This window comes from Alligator mississippiensis, chromosome 1 (genome assembly GCF_030867095.1).
Source record: "Alligator mississippiensis isolate rAllMis1 chromosome 1, rAllMis1, whole genome shotgun sequence".
In the NCBI taxonomy this organism is placed as follows: Eukaryota; Metazoa; Chordata; order Crocodylia; family Alligatoridae; genus Alligator; species Alligator mississippiensis.
Window position 1 is genome coordinate 117,647,585 of NC_081824.1, and position 18,030 is coordinate 117,665,614.

The 18,030-nt window shown below is 42.2% G+C and overlaps 1 protein-coding gene across 6 annotated transcripts in view; it reads right to left on the reverse strand.

Moving 5' to 3' along the window:
- Positions 1-18,030, reverse strand: part of AHI1 (Abelson helper integration site 1) — a 221,902-nt gene that overhangs the window by 147,026 nt on the left and 56,846 nt on the right. For 5 of the 6 annotated variants that reach the window (XM_019479611.2, XM_019479610.2, XM_019479609.2 and 2 more), the window contains exons 14-18: positions 17,110-17,213; positions 16,332-16,450; positions 12,604-12,734; positions 11,138-11,278; positions 7,757-7,941 (exon numbers count right to left, since the gene is read on the reverse strand). In XM_019479611.2, coding sequence (XP_019335156.1) covers positions 7,757-7,941; positions 11,138-11,278; positions 12,604-12,734; positions 16,332-16,450; positions 17,110-17,213 — 680 coding nt within the window. Of the gene's footprint in view, positions 1-5,225; positions 5,322-7,756; positions 7,942-11,137; positions 11,279-12,603; positions 12,735-16,331; positions 16,451-17,109; positions 17,214-18,030 lie in introns of all 6 variants that reach the window. The other variant, XM_059713342.1, reaches the window with a different exon arrangement.

The following is an 18,030-nucleotide window of genomic DNA, read 5'->3' on the forward strand; positions in this document are numbered from 1 at the left end:
CTTTATTACAGACAAAAAACAACAAGTTGCCTGCTAGCTTCTTGCACTGCTAGATAGTATTAATATTAGGTTTTAGCAATGCTTCAGATTTTTCTTAAAAAGGCTGCATACATTTTCAGAGGCATGCTGGTATATATTCTATAGATTAAGGGGTTTTAGACCAGTGAAGAGACATTTTATGTTTCAAATATATTCTAATGGGATAATTTGAAGAACTATTCAATATCACATTTCATAGCTACATAGAATAATGCTAAGAACTCAAAAATTCAAGGAATTTTTACTGTTTTGTACAAAGGAGATAACTCCTAATTTTAAATCCTAATCTTCTCTTGTTGCACTTGAAATAATTTAAACCTATATTTCCCAGGTTTATTTCAATAAACAGAAGTTTTCAGCAAATCATTTGGAAAATGCTTTAAAAAACAACTTCCAAAATATACTGAGAAGAATTTGTAAAAAAAATGTTTAGAAAAACAAAACAAAAATGGGTGGAATTGATCAGGAATATTTTGACATCAGAGGTTACTCAACTAATACACTGCTAACTCCAAGACTATGGACCTCTGTACACATTACAGATATCACATAATTAACTGGTTAATAGCACAATTACCTTGAAACCAGCTACACAGCAAAGTACCTATCATGCCACAAAAAGATCCAACCAACTATAAAGTTTGACCTCAAAAATGCATACTAACTTTAAAGCTGGCTGCTATAGAGCTTTAATATGCATGTGTAGCAGGGTCTCTCCTGCAGTTGGGAGCCCTGTCAGCTGAAGGGACTCACAGCTGCAGAAGCTGCCAACTCTATTTCCTGGCAGCACCCTGCAGCTGCAGATGGTGGTAGCCTGCAGTGTGCCTGCCAGTGCCAGGATACAGCTGCCATGATCTCCCAGCCCTGGGAGTTTCATGTACCCCAGGGTCCAGAGATGACCCTCACGACAGCTGCAATGTCCCAGCCCTGGGGCTTCACATACTCCCGGGACTGGGAGATCATAGCAGATACATCTCCCAGCCCTGGGGATGCATGTGGCACCCTTCAGCTGAGGCTCAAGGGGGCTCCCAGTGTTGGAGCTTGCTTTTTGCAAGTGCAGAGGGAGCCCAGGATCAGGTTCCCTCTGCACCAGAAATAAGGCACAATGAGATCTAATTTGTGATTCCACAGTCATGCCTCCTGCCATCCACATGTGGCATGGCAGGAGGCACGATTGTGCGGATCATGCCTTAGATCCCATTGTACCTTTACCAACATGTGCAGAGGGGCCCTACTATATGTAAAGGAACGTTTGTTACAAGTGCTGAAAAATACTAAGCTTTTCTTACTGTTAAAGTGGTGTTAGTTTAGTTAGTTTAACATGAAAGCTAGTTTAGTTTTTGACATTTTTAAATGTCATCTCAGAAATAAAAATAAATAACATGCTCTAATTATGATAAAACTGCAAACTGGTATTTTTGTCTGCTAGCTGCCTATAAGAATTTTACTGCATTAGCAGAGAAATTCCAGAGATAAAGGCCACCCAGGAATTTAATGGCAACTTGTTATACTGAATGAATATTTAAGGATTTAATACCACTAAAGTTTGCTTTATATTGGAATATAAATTAACCTTAACCCCTTGAGTCATAGATACATAACAACTGCTGCTGAGATGCAAATTCCAATCCAATTTCACAGAAGGCAACCATCTGCCCTTTCCTCTCACCAAAAATTCAGGTTTATTTTTTAAATTTAAGAGCATATATAGCAATTAATTTTACTAAGTATGCCCCAATATAGCTTAATGTACCAGCTTTAGCACTATGCACTGATGAAGATGAGACCAAGATTCAAGTCTTGGTTCTACTCTCATATTTTCTGGGCCCAAAAAGAATAGGAATGATTCATGCATTGCATGAGGGAAGTGGGGAGAAAAGCAGAATCTTGTATTATTTACAAAATAACATTGCCGGGGGGGGGGTAGGGTAGCCCCTGCAGGGGCCATCTGGCCCTTGTTGGGGGGCTGTAGATCCTGTGTGGGGCCATAGCCCCTATGGGAGGGCAGCAAAATATATATTCATGTATTCATGAATTCATGAAATTCATGAAACATGTATTTAGAGTTCACTTTATTATTATGATAGAGACACTCATAGGCTTCCACACTGCTTTAACACTGTAGATATATAAATAGAACATTGCCCAACTGATCGCTGTCTCACTCTCTCTTTATAGTTGTCTTTTGTTTTAATTGTGGAGGAACATAGATTTTCAGGTATTTTAGAGTGATGTTGGGATTTTATCAGGTATTTTTCAGTTTTCCAATAGGGAACACCAGAATTCCTGCTAGGGAGGCCAGTAGCAGGACACTACCTGCTCAGAGCTGGCACCTTGGACCCAGCTGGCTATGGCTGACCTCCTGGCCAAATGGGGCCTGGAGGATATTCTTTGACAGTTCAACGCAGGCCACCACACCCAAAACATCTTCTGGGCGATAGCTGCCCAGATGGCTGGGCAGAGGTCACACACGGCAGTAGTGCTGCACAGAGGCCAATCCTGCAACCTCAGCCCACTGGTAGTTGACCCAGAGTGACAGATGTCTCTACTGGCTGTGCAGTCCCTATCCGGGTCTGGCAGGTGCGCAGCAGGTCACAACCAGGCAGCAGTCCCCACTGCCAGACTGCTGCAGTGGGTAAAGGGTGCAGGGATCTCTCAGGGCTGCTGCAGCAGTCCAGCTGGCACAAGGGGTAGTGTGACCAGGTACCAATTGGCCGGGCCCCAGAAGCTCCTGAGAGTGAGTAGCCCTGAGCTACTTGCCAGGGCAGCTTTTTGTACTGCTGGGGCCAGGACAGGACATTTTTTTATACTGCCGGGGCCAGCACAGGTGCTGGCCCCATGCCCTAGCTCCCCCTGGCTGCAGATCCGGGAGAAGACAGGCAGGGTTATTTTGCCCCAAGTGGCACAACTTGCTCCACAACAAAGTGCATGTCTGAGCACGTGCACTGCAGCAAAAAGCCCTGGCTCAAATTTGCACCGCTTCTATTTGAGCTGCTGCAAGTGCACGCGCTTCATGTGTGGATGCGCCCATTAGGGCTAAACCAGTCATAGGTGTACCTAATAAACTTAGTATTGTCCAAACACATATGAAAAATGAGTAGTTATATACAAGTGTGTTTCTGCATCTGAAATTTCAAATACAATTTACAGTAACATGAAAAGTTTAGCCTTTGCTAAATAAGGAACAAAATAATCAATACCCAATGTCATACAGATTAAGGGTATGTCTACACTGCCTCCGTAGCATGCACAGGAGCATCTCTACTAGGAACATGCACGCAGGTCCTGGGACTCCAGCAGAGGTGGAGGCGAGCCCCGGCCCCTGCTTCCCTCCAGAGTCTCAGGACCTTTGTGGCAGGAAGCAGGAAAGGTAGCTGGCTCCAAAGCATGGAGCTTCCGTCCAGTGATGCACGAGTACAGGGGCTGTGCGTGAATGGTGGGGAGCGCCAGTGAGAGGCATCCTGGGCAGGCTATGCTCGTCATGATGTGTATTGCTGGCCAGAGCCGTGTGCTACTGGGCTTGAGTGTCCTGAGCACCCACACCTGCTGCTGCTGTGCCAAGTGGGGAGTGTGGGGGGGGTCCACACCCCCCCACACCCCACAAATGCCACACACCCACACCCTGCCCCTAACAACCACCCACATATACACACCAACGTACCCTATGCCCCCACACACACAGACACACCTCCTCACATCCCCCACACTCCAGTATATGCACACCCCCCCACACCCCACCATATACATACACCCCCACCCCCTACACAAACCTACATCCCACCATACACCTCCCCCCAAACACCCATCACAATATACAAGGCTAAGAATTTATTTTTGAGTTATTATGCTATCATCCCTATCTACTGTATGCAAACACAAATCTTGACAAAAACATTTTTTGTAATAAAATTAAAATATGTTATAACAGGTGTTTGACTTTTAGCGTATGATTTGGTTTTTTTCTGGTTCTAAGAGGCCAACCCTCCTCCCAAAAGGAGTATTTCCAGCAGGGGAAGGGGCAAGGGGAGGGACTTCAGGTATTCAGCAAAGATCAGGGGTTAGGGGCAGGACTTCTGGTCCCAAGATGGCGACAAGGGGGAAGGGGCTACCCACACAGCCCTCGAAAGCTCACTGTGACGGCGGCGTGCTGCCATCATGGGCACAGGCTAAGGGCAGGAAGGGTTGCGGGGCAGAGACAACCCCGAGACAGAGCCCCGGGCGGGGGTACTTACCTCCGGGAGAGACAGCGGTGTTGAAGCCGAGACCGCGGCAGCAGCTGCAGCCACAATTACAGCCGCACAAGCCAGAATTACACCGGTTATTTAAGCAGCTGTTTCCGGTGAGGGAAACAGCTGAGCCAATTGCGGCGGCCGCTGCGGGAGAGTTAAAAAGCCCCGGCAACACCCGCGGGCAGGAGGAACGAGAGAGGGAAGGAGAAGGCGGGCAGCACGGCCGGTGTGCTGCAGCTCCCCCTTGGGAAAGGCACCAGCAAGGCTGCGCTGGACCCACGCTGAAGCTGAGGCAAGGTTTGGAGCCCCTGACTGAGGCAGGAGGAGGCTCAAAGCCTCAATCAGAGGCAGGGGGCAGGAAGCTCCCGGTCCTACCCCAGGTAGGGAGCGGAGAAGCTCTAGGATCCCTCTCTGGAGGAGGGAATCAGGGGGAGCAACAAGGCTCCCTGCACGGAGGAGCAGGTGCCCTAAGGTAAATAGGGACAGGGATAGGCGGAGCCATCCCGAGCGATCGTGGGGTCCCAGACACCAGTACGGGAAGTCTCCCCGCCCAGGCAGAATATTATTTCTAGAGGAAAAGGGGAAGAAGAAGGATGGCCAGAGCTAGCTGAGGAGCCAGCGAGAGTAGAAGACAGGCTGGCCCAGTGATATCGCTAGGCCTGGGTCCCCACAGTCAGAGAAAACCAACAGCAGGCCTGCAGTGCACCGCAGGCCACCATACCACCAGCACATGATCGGTTGGCGAGTGGACGGGGTGTAGGGGTGGCGGAGCCCCGTGGAACAACAGAAGCGTCAACTGTGAGTACACCCGCACCGGGGAACCCCTCAACTAAAGTACTCCACTGAAACCCTCTCACAAATCAAACATAACAGCAAAGTCGTGGCAGGCGGGACGAGGGGAGGGGCTACCTAGACGACAGGTGATACCGGGCTCAAGACGTCTGTCATCACACTCACCAAACCTCATTAAGTGGGGCAGGGGGCTGGACCCGATGATCTTGCAAGGTCCCTTCCAGCTCCAATGTGTATGAAGTGGCCATCCACCTGAAATAACTGCACATCTCTGCATTAGTCAAATCTCATTCACATATCCAGAGCCCCGCTCAGGCTATCACAGGCATGCATTTTTGCGGAAGGATATGCCTCTTAGGCCCCTAGGAGATACTGCACTTAAGATGTGATTACCCTGTGAATCACACCGTAAATAGTAACCTTGCCACGCACCCAAGGAATTAACAGCATGACAAATGGGAAAGCAGCCACAAAAATATTCCACAAAAGACACGTAATATTTTTGTGGCTAGCTTCCATCATGCCTTCAATTGAATATGTGGCAGGGTAGCAACACATAGTCGGTATTTCCTGAATCCTGTACAGTCCTGGGGGCTGGGGACTAACAATTAGCTGATTGTTAGTCCTAACCCTGGCACTACAGTGGAGCCAGTTAAAGACCCATGGGGTCTGGTGCTCCAATTCATGCTGGGCTGTGAGCACTTGGCTTTCAATTTGTTGGTGGAGGGAGAGAATCATGAGCCTGAGCTCCCCTGGCACTCGCAAGTAGTAATGGTGCTATTGGAATCTGATCCCTCACCCCAAAATTGCACATCCTGCCGTGTATGTGTGGCATGGCAGGGGGCACGACTGTTGGAATTGGAGTTCAGATCCCACTGTACCATTAAATGAATATGTGCCTAAGTGGTGTTTTAGGCTCCACTGAAGGCAGTGTTGGCATGCCATGAATGTTGAGCACATGGTAGAAAATTATCAACCATAACTATTTATCCTTCTCATGTGAGTAAGAAATACCTTATATGCAAATATATAATTAACATATTATCCTCAACATAATGACTAGGAAAACAAAAAACAGCAGATGAAGTTACATTTTTTCTATAGAAAGCAAATATTTTAAATATTAATTACATTAATCCAACAAATTAATTTTAACTTAAAAATGATAGAAACTACCAGTTGATGACTGCAACACTACATCTGAATTGATATTAGTCATTTAAGTTTACAGTCTTGAAAGATAAGGCATAATTATGTAACTTCTCAAAGACTTAATACAATCATTTGCCATTTCTAAGCAATGACAACATTTCAATTGTATATATCCGTTTGGACTGTACAGTTCTCATGGTTCTAAAACAAGCACAGGGTTTTTTGGCAGACTTATTTAGTAGAAGTACAATTTGATTTTTACCTCCAATTACAACCAAGTACTTATTTCAAATTTAATTACTAATCTCTGATCAGGCATAATTGAGTAGAAATGTGTTACATTTATGTTTCCAGGTGCAGCATTATATTCAGTTCCAAAGGTAAATATGTGTTCTTGAAAAGTATCAAGCATATGTTGATTTTTGCTAATCAGTATTAATCACTCTTGTGTAGCTACTGTGCACCAATCTTGGAAATAGTACTGTTTTTGCCTACCTTATAAGAACTATGAAATAAAGATTCAGAAAAATCTTTCAGTCTTTTATTAAACTTCCACTAAGGACAAAATTAGTCCTCATATGCCCTGTGCCTGTAAGGCAGGGGTGAAGTATCAATGGCCATTCATTGAGGAGTAACTTTTCATGCTGTAAAATGTTCACTGCTACAATGAAATTAAGCAATCTTTCAATCCATTTGCTGACTTGCTGAGAGATATCCTTTCCAGGATGGCAAAACTGAACATACAATTAAATAAACTGTCTTAAAATAATTTAATGAGGAAAAATGGAAAACAAAATCAATAAAAATCAGCTGATTTTTGTAAATTATTGTTCAGCTCCTTTTCACAGAATATTAGCAGAGACTGAGGTTAGGAATGGATATTCTGGCAACACTCTCCATGCTGATCCTGAATAGTCAAATGACCCAACTTTTACCTTCTAAAATGCAAACCTGCGATGCGAAATTTTGAACAAAATCAGAATATGCTGTTAGGCAAATCATATTAATACTAATACTAGTACAGGTCCTGGTCACCAACTTGTGGTAAATAGATACCTATGGTGGTAAATAATTTACGTTTAAGTGATATAACTTCTTCTAAATATCCATTCATAAGTGAATTGGCATTAGCAGGAGTTACATTATATTCATTTATTAAGAGAACATGGAACAATGTACATCTGTACAATATACAATGAACGGAGGTGGTTCAAGCACCCACTTCAAACGCCTTCAAGACACATTTGGATGCTTATCTTGCTGGGATACTATGATCCCTGCTGACTTCCTGGCCCTGGGGCAGGGGGCTGGACTCGATGATCCTCCAGGGTCCCTTTCAGCCCAAATGTCTAAGAATCTATGAATAAGCTATCATAGGTTAACTTTTATTGACTACACGTTAAGAACATGCCCACAGACAATTACTATTGAGAAACTGATATACTGTAAATCCCTGCCTGTTTACTCAGCAGTAACTATGAGCTAGAACATATGCAATGAATATGACTTTACATCTTCGTGAGAAATAATGAAATTTGACATACCGTAACAGAATCAAGTTTCTGTTTCACTTTCTGCTTTCTCATAGACTCTCTTGCAACATTTACAAACTGATCTGATGGAAACGTTGAAGAAATTTCAGAACTGTTAAGAATTTGTGTCCCTCTTGGTGCTGCTGATATAAGTGACCCATTGAGATCTTTTACTCTTTCAGCCTCCTGCTGGGCAACTACAGAAATAAATCAACATTAATATTTCAGGTCAAGTATTATTACTTCCATGAAAAAATTACATTGAGTTCATAGTCCATATTACTTTTCAAAACATTGTTAAACAATATAAAGATAAATTACATGCAAAGGCTACTTAAATGCAGAAAGTTATTTAGGCAATACTTAAGAAATACTAGATCAACAGTTACCTATGCAACCTTAAATCTATCCCTTTCTTTGCCCAATGAAACAGAAGTCCTATGACTAAAAGAAATGTATGAGATCATGTAATTAAAGACTACCATAATGCATACAGAAGGGTACCGAATTCAGTTTGCAAAGGCAACCAGAAACTGAACATTTTCTAACGTCCAAGTATGTGACTTTACAACCTAAATAACTGAGCCAGAGACTCTGTATGCAATTTTCTAAGTTTTCAAAGAGTACGATAGAAATACATTCTATTCTGTATAACTGTAACATCACTTCTACACCATCTATCATCAGCAAAGCTGAACTCCAAACCTTCAGCACTCCAGTATAGGTGTATCTCAATATGAACATTTCTCTATGTAAGACAAGCAACAGACAGAAAATAGGAATTTTAAACTATATTGTTCAACTAAACCTAAATGAAATTCCACAGGGCAGAGAAAAGATGTTATTTTAATAAAAGTTTTGACTAGTTGCCTTTTAACCACAAACTTGACTTTTACAAATTCTAGAATGTGGCAAAGGTTTGCAAGTATTCCTATTTGCCAACTGAGAACATTAAAGGATATTTTAAAACATATGATTTAAGTAAAAATGATATTATGGGAATCTTAAACTTGTGCCACTGACTAAAATTAGTATTACTTTTATGATTAACTCTTTCAACACCAATGCCATAAAACTGTCTTCTGAAAGCAAAGAATGTATTTTTAACCAAAAACGGAACAAAAAGTTATTACCAGAGTAAGCTGAAAAGACCACAACCTATGTAATATTTTACTGATGAGAGAACATCAGTGGATTAGTTCAAACTGACAGACAGATGATACAAATAACTACCGACATGGTCTTAGTGTGGTATTTGCTCCATTTTTTAAGAAAAATATTTTTTCCACAAGATACTCTCGAACAGTTCAGAAACTTGTCTAATACAGGAATATCATTTGTTTCGTGAGTTCAGAGCTAGTTTTCTTCACATTTATCAATGTAAATTATTACCCTATTATTATTTATAGAGCTGTCATCAAAATTAGTTCTCAGGGTTAACCTGAAATGATAGGTGTTGAAAGAGTTAATCATAAAAGTAATACTAATTTTAGTCAGTGGCACAAGTTTAAGAATCCCAAAATTTGTTTTTTTAATACACAAAAGCAGACAGTTTCAGAACACTGTTACAGGCCTGAATTCAAGACGGCACCTGCAATGAGTGCAATAGTCAAGTATGTGCATATTTTTTAAGCCCTTGCTTAAATGCTCTCCTAACTAGGAATGGACTTGAAGACGTAATGTAGTGTCTTCCTGAATCAGTGCCAGAAATATATTAATCCAAAACACAATTGTCTATTGTTTTCTAGTAAGACAGCTAAACACTGCATTGCAACAACTCTTTCCGTTTGACTTTTTCAGTGATATCACATAACTACAACAGTTAGGGAACTGGAATCTTAATCTACATTTAATAGCAGTAATTTTATTATATACTTATTAGTCAAACTAGCAAATTGCCCGTCAACAATGACGTGGGAGCGGGTGGCGGGGACAGAGCCTAGCATTCCTATGCCCCTGCTCCCCCCGTGCTAGTCTGGCACTGCCCCTTCAGGCCTGACCCAATCCCCCAGCAGTTTGGGTTTGGGGCCAGAGTCGCTCTCCCTCCTCCCCCCTCCCTCTGCCATGGGCCTGACCCCATTGCCTCCTGCCGCAGCAGCCCTACCCCCACTTTGGGGCTGGATCCGCTCCCCCCACCCTCACCCCCACCCCCACTGCTTCGGCTGTTTCCCCGCCCTGTCCCCTGGTATCTCCCTCCTCTCCAGAGCCAGGCCTGCGTCCACCCCCCCTGCCTGCAGCTTTGGGCATGGGTCTGTTCCCTCCCCACACCCCTGCAGTTTTGGGTTCAGACCCGTTCCCCCCTGTGGCTGATGCAGTGCCCATGCCACTGCCGCCCTGCCCCTGTGGGCCCGGCAGTGGCCATGGGCCTGGAGGCGGCCGCGGACACAGCAGCAGCAGCAGCAGCAGGCACAGGCCCGGCAGTGGTGGCAGGCTCAGCAATGCAGCTGCAGGCCTGGTGCAGCAGCTGTGGGCATGGGGTGGCAGCAGCGGGGTGGTGGCCATGGCTACCAGTAACCACCCCCATCCCCCCTGCCTCCCCTCCCCACTGGCTCTTGCTGGGGGGTAAGGCTTTTATAATATTAGAATGTTATTACAGACTAAAACTTTTATAATATTAGAATGATTAAATGAAATCTTTTGGTATTTTGCATTAGCCATTAATTTTGTAAGCATAAAATGCATCTCATTCAGTGGATATAGACTGGGGGGGGGACACAATTAAGTAAATGTAACATTTTAGTCACAGTGTTGTCACATTGGTCATGTTTTGTCTTAATGACAAGAAAACAGAAATTATGTCCTCAAGTAAAACAATGTAACTGTTGACAGATCACCACAAAATTTAAGAAAGACACTGCTAGTAAAAGAGAATTCTGCCCACTATTAACCTTCCATAAAGAGACTTCTGATTCTTATTTTGCAGGTCACAGATCGAGAGCTCCCAGTCAGCAGTATTTCCTGTTTTGGATACATATGCATAGCTACTGATACTTAGCATGGAAACCCACTATAAACTTGAGTTTTTACAATGGGAACCAAGAAAGCTTCTATTTTAAAGTTTTCATTAAACTCTGCATAATTTTCAAAAGCGCAAGTTAGCCTTGTTCCATTATCCAGTCTGAAAATGAAATTGATCCTTATTCATTGACAGGACTTCACCAATGGAATGTAAATTCCTGCAGGCATCATCTAGAACAGGATCTAATAAGAGGTTTAAAATTCAGATTCGAAAGATCAAGATAAACAAAATGCCAATTCTGAATTGATCTGAAGCTGGTTTGAGGATGTTAGCATAGTTATGACATTGTTTTAGAAGAGAGAAAAACTACCTGTGCAAATCAATTCTAGAAACATAGACACCTAGATACTTATGCAAAAAACTGTCTATAGTACCTTTGTAATCATAAATATAAACAAGTATTGGCTGGTTTTGCCCGAAAGCACAAAATGAAACCATGTGTTCATGTGGATGAAAAGCGACATCTCGAAGTGGAGATGTGAAGGAGAGGTCAGAATATATGGCTACTTGGTCACCTAGGAAATAAAATATGGTTCTTAGTACATGAAACTGTACAGACTTAATCTAAATTGCAACTTCTTATAATATTCACACACATATTATACATTGCAAAAACATAAGGAGAACAAGACATAAAACTCTCTGCCACATGGAATTTAAATGTGCTCTATGACTTTTAAACATTAATTTACTTTAAAAAAAAACAAAAACACTGAAATGGTATATAACCACACTTTCTGTTCTTGTGCTTCTCCAGACAGAAACTTGATATTTTACTCAGGGATTTCTATCATAAAATGTTTCCCAGTGGAAAACAGAAGTTAGTGACAACATTATTCTGTAACTTTTGAAATAAAATTTAGCTCTGATCCTAACGTCAAGGGCAGGACGTAAATAGATAATGGTAAGCACTTGCATACGCATTTGTAGGTTCAGGTTTTTATTTGCAAACTCTCTCATTATGCATATCTATTCTCAATAGGTATTGGACAAATGTTACAGTGATATACATGTGGATTTTGAATCTAGTTGATGATGCCTTGAAAAAACTTCAAGATAGACATGGCTCTTGTTTTTTATTCAATATTTTAAAAATCTATATCATAAAGAAAAAAAATGACAATGGAATATCATCAAAACCATTTTTAATGTAATGTGTTTTAATTTGGTCTCTGCCAGGTACAATACCTGTAACTTAGAGGATAATAGATACTTAAAATTCATACTTACTTGGGCTTTTTCTGAACTTCTAGTAGAATTCCGTGGAATTTGGTGGTTATGAGGAAATTACAGTTTGGAGGATAATTTATAAGCAAGCCTAGTGGCCCAACACTTAGATGGATCATTTGCCCACTTACCAACAGCCTTTGAACAGTCAATTGTGCATGCAGACAAAACAACTTTCCATAAGTGCCTGCTTCTGAGTCCAGTGAAATCAATACACACACTAAGTGACTTCAGTGGATGTTAGACCACAGTACTTAATCAGTGTGCAAAAGGACTTCGGTAACACATATGGATATTACAACTAACAGCAAAGGGCAAAATTTGTAGTGCTCAATTCCTACTAGATATCCAAGATAACAACTTTGACTGGGATTTATTCTAATAAAAGATTGTTAAGCTCTGGAGGATATAAGCAACCACATTAATTTAGAAGCTGGGGCTTAGATTTTGGGACTTGGACATGATCTTGAATTTTTATTTCATTCCATGTTACTTACCCACTACAAGAATACAAACTTTAAAAAATAGTTATTAAACTCTCCTGGACAGCTTCAGACTCCAATAGTTTAGTACTGAATTTACTGTATTTTACTACTATAAAATAACTGGTTACCTGTTTCTGGATTCCAAACATATGCTTTTCCATCTTCACTTCCAGAGAAAAGGAATGTCCCACATGGTGTTAAGGTACTATGAATCTTTTCTCTGTAATTTGTGGCACCTATGTATTTCTTTGAGGCAAAGCTAAAAATAAAGAATAGTCTCTAAGTGTGGCAGTTACTTTCATAACACAAAAATTTTATGTCCCATTTAGGAATTTTTCCCCCAGGATAAATACTACTTTACTAATCTCATATCTAAAGCAGACATTCAAGGCAAAAAAAAATGGCTACAGATGGAAAGTATAAAGAAACAGCTGAGACAGACACACCACATGTTTATTCTGGAGTAATTTACTCCAGAATTTATCCTGCAGTATATTTACTCCAGGGTAAGGAGACAGCACATAATCAGATCTCTCAAGCTGGCTGCCTGAAGTAGGTGCTATTACAACACTTGGCCACTAGGTAGCAGAGAAGCCAGTTAGCACAGAGCAGATGGCTACCCAAGACTGAAAATGGGTTTCTTAAAAGCAACCTGATAGTTTCCTCAGAAGTAACTTTAAAAATGAAAAACAGCATTTCCTTGGAAGTAAATACTGTACTTAATGTGTCTCCTCCACCCTTCTTCCAGAGTAAATTGAGAATAATAAACACATCATGTGCCTGCACCCAGTGGGACGATGATTAGGTTGATGGGCAATGGACTGAATAAATCAGCAGCCCAACAAGTATCAAAGTTTCTTTTTGCATACCTTATGGCAAAGGGGAGTCTGAAAGAGGGATATGAAGGAGCATAATGAGGTAGCTCTACCAATATTTATAGGGAGCTCCTCCCAAGCACGACAGCATGGAAGAAAGCATGAAAATTATTGTTAAAAATTCAAACAAGGCTGGAATCACAGGCCAATCAGAGGTAGGAGGTAACATACTTGATACACAGTGAGAGATACACAAGATGGATTTTGTCTAGAGAGCCCATAAGCTGATATACATACTTTTTCTGTTTGATGGAATTTGGCCAGCAAAGGAATGCAAACATTTTGCATCAGTGTTGGAAAAGAATCTTTAAAGCAGCATTTTGCAGGGATATCAGATAAACAAGATTCTATTCATCAAAGGCATGTTGCAGTAATTATGCAACACACATCTTGCAGTGTAGATGAATAGGAAAGGCCATGCTTTAGAGATAATTTGCAGAAAATACCTACAAAACAGCCTGTATGTGCGTATACTGAGTGAAGACTAAATGGAAGATTCAGGTCACAAGCTTGAATGACAAACAGGATGGTGGTGTTATCAAGAAAGAAAGGAGGAGGGGACAATAAAAAACTCTTTTAGCATTGGAGGTCACTCACAGAAAGTTGTGCGCATCTGTGATGCCCTCCTCTCCTTCTTTATGCAAGGAACGAAAGAGCTAATATCAACACTTTAAAAGATCATTGTGAGGCATTTCAGTGAATCCCTCACTAAGTTGAGTGTTGCAATGCATTTCTCTCAGGAAATGATCCAGGTTTTCTGCAAATCACAGACACCTGCATGCCCTGATTACATTCAGTTTTGTTAATCTTCCATAATGGTCACAATAGCCAGAGACTTTCACTTATATTAAAAAGGCAGAGATTCAGAAAAATAATACAATTTCTCTGGAGAGGTGATATTACAGCATGTTTGCCAGCAGCGACTAAACTCTGGTTGGGTGATTTCCCCATTTAAGTTTCATTTACTACCAGCAGGAGGTTGGGAAACCATGACCAACCTTTTTTATCCCCAACTATTCTCCCTTACAAACATCAGGAACTATAGTAAAATAGGAGCAATAATAATAAAGCAGCAACTGCAAAGCAGTAATGCAAAGCTCAGTGTCTGAGCTCTGACCTTTCCAAGGATTTACCACCTACTTCAAAGAGCAGGTGGTAAGAGAAAGGGTTTTAGTAGGTCAAAATATTATAGCCCAAGAAATAATAACCGCAAACAATCCTGTTGCACCGTAATGTTAAGCCTTTTATATACAGTTTAACTTCTCTATGAATAAAATGCTATTTTAAATTGAAAAAGATAAAGGAGAAGACAATTTATTAAATAATAGATTTAAATATCTAGCCATTTATTCAATGTACTGCTATGCATCCCATTATCATATCTGAGAACTTAATCTTTATTACACTTTTCTTTATAAAGGCCCTTACAATATAATTAAGTGATATCATCTCCATTTCACAAAAGAGAAATTAAATTGCATAGAAATTAAAAACAATTGCCAAAAAAAATATGGAAGTGACTTGGGATCCTAAGGCCTATTTTCAAAAGTCAGATGGCCCTCACCAACCTAAGCCTGATTCACTTTCAATAAGACTTAGTCTGCCAAGTCACTTAGGCATTTCAAGAAATTCTGCCCTAGGTGATTTGCCTAAGGCAGGCTTGTCCAACATACGGCCCGCGGGCCGCCATGCAGCCTGCCAAGCCATTTTATTTGGCCCGCGGCAGCGCCACCACCGCGGAGCGGGGAGCTGCGGCAGTGGTGGTGCAGAGTGCGGGGCCACAGCGGCAGTGGTGGCAGCGCAGAGCGCGGAGCTGCCATCGCAGAGCATGGGGCAGTGGCACAGAGTGCGGAGCCGCCGCCGCCGAGTGCAGAGCTGTGGTGGCGGCAGCAGGGTCACAGCGGCAGCAGCGGGGCTGCGGCGAGGCAGGAAGAGCGGGGCCACGGCGAGGCAGGCAGGGCTGGCCCACGGACCCCAGCCGGCAGCGAGGTGAGGGGAGCTGCTTACCCCCACGGGGCCCATGGGAACGGCCCCCCGCGGGAGGGCAAGCAGCGGCTGCTGGCACTGCCGGCCCACGCCTGCCTCCTCACCCACCCGCTTGAAGCTAGCCCCGCTGCCCTGCCCTGCCCCACAGCAAGGCGGCACCTACTTGCTCCCCTGGCCAGTCTCCCCAGGCCCAGTCGCCTGCGCGCGAGGCCCCGAGGGGGCCGCTTCTCATGTGCTGCTGGGGACAGGAGCCCGGCCAGGTCTGCACCAGCCAGCAGAAGCGGTGGTGGAGCCGTGTGCTGCTAGGGATGGAACGAGCCTGCACCGGTCAGTCCCGAGCGGCACATGGCTCCGCCACCGCTTCTGCTGGCCGGTGCAGACTTGGCCAGCCTCCTCCCATCCCCAGCAGCACATGGGAAGCCAGCTTTAACTGCATGCTGCTTTTTCTGGCCGGTGCCGACTTGGTTCTGCCCAGGCGGGTCCTGCAGCACCACATCAACCCGGGCATGGCACCAGCAGGCCAGGCGGGCCCCAGGTTAACCCCGGCCTGGCCCCACGGCTTCTCCAGCACCGGGTCAACCCAGTTGTAGCCAAGTGGCTCCTGCAGCACCATGTCTACCCGGGCATGCATGCCATGTTAACCAGCACCATGTCAACCCCTGCAACTTCATTGGTGTCAAAGGTCATGTGACCACTTCCTGATATGATACCACTTCCTGTGACGTCTTTGAATATGGCTCGCTGGCCCACTGGGTGATAAAAAGTTTGTGATCCGGCCCCACATTCAAAAAGGTTGGACACCCCTGGCCTGAGGTCATGCACAAAGCAGTAACAGAGCAGGCTAAAAAATCCAGATCTCCCAAGCCCTAGTCTAGCATTCTATCAGACCAGCTTTCTTCTTCCCAAGTATATATTTAATAATTTTGAACATGTTATTGCCATGCATAGTCAATCCTGAAACACACAAATCTATGTATTGACCAAAGCAAACTTACATTCTGAGATCCATAATTCTCAGAGTACTGTCTTTGGCATGGATTAATAAGCGCCTTCCATTTGGATGTACCTCCAAATGATTTATTGGAACCCCTTTCATATCATTATCGTTTACTTCCTACAGTAAGAGAAAATGAAGTTTATCACAATGTAACATTAATACCTTAATATTGAAAATGGAAGATACAGTTAAAGAAAGCTCTCTGTGTTTTGTTTATCTATATTTTGTGCCTTCTTGCATTTTTTTCTTCTTAACTTTATGGGTTAAAGGCGAATAATTTCTTCACAGGCACTGTATTCTAAGTCATCAGATGTTCACAGCCACATGACAGACCCTATTATAACTACAGAATCCTGAGAAACAGGGTTACTAACAGGTTGATAAAATATTAGCCATACAGTTACAAGCAATGGTACTTTGACAAAATATATAGTTTGTTATTCTTGACCTTTCTATCACAGAAAATAAACACAATGCATTATGGAGCTCAAGTACAATGCTACCAAATCTCTTTAAACTTCTTGTATAAGTTGCTAGGAAAAAAATGTTTATATCCTCTACTAACAGTACCATATCTAAAAATGCTACAAATCCAGAAATCCCTAACATGAATCACAGCATGTTCCATCAGCAAAGCGTTAACAAGACATTTTAAGGGAATTCACTTTCCACCCACACAAAAATATATAAGGAAAAGTAATCAAACAAGTCAGATGACTAAATTTGAAGCTAGTTTTCGTAAAACTTAATCTTGCTAATGAAAAATCTGTATATACCTTCATAATGCTCCACTGTTGGACTGGATGTTGAGAATTTCCTTTGACAAAAGTATTCCAAATTATAATGAGGCCTGAACTATCTCCTGAGAACATGTAAAGTCCTAAAAAAACAATGATTTCACATAATATAAGCAAGAAATACTTTTAAACAATATTAAATGAAAAACAGGAAGCATATGAACTGAAGAAAACTCCCAAATTAAATATACTTAGAATGTCTCTAGCTTTATCTGTGCCACAAACAGTTTTGTGGCAATTTCCATACACATGTATTATGAACTGAATTACAATAAATGATATGTTATACCTATGTGGTAACAGGAACTGAATTGTGGCTAGTATTTGAATGGTAATGCTTTATTTCCATTTTCTTCTCATGCTACAAGGTAGATGATAAACCTAATTTTTTCTTAAAGCACATCACAAAAGTCAAAACAGATTAAAAATCTGATACTGTTCAAATGTTAAGATCACTTTATTTAAATTCCTTACTTTTATTCGTCTTCTAGGAACCAAAACAGACACTGCTAAAATCAAGCAGAGTCTTACCACTTCAGTGGACTTTAACATCAGACCCCTGGTGCTTATCTATAGAGTTCTTGCCAACCTAGGCAAGAATAAAGGCAAATTGATCTCCAACTGCTGCCCTTCCAAAAGTTGCTCCAAAAGTATACATTGCTGTAAATAATGTACTTGGAATTTTTCTTTCTTTGTTTTTTAAGGAGTTGCCATGGCTACTCCTAAAACGACCCAGCTATATGTTAGTGAAATTGCTATTTGAAAACTCAGATTCTAAAATATATACAATCCCATCTTTCAGAAATCTCATCCAATGGCATAGCTTCAGCTTTCACAGCCACATTTTAGCATCTCTCCACAACACCTCCTTTTGGATGTCATGACAACTTAGACTTTAGG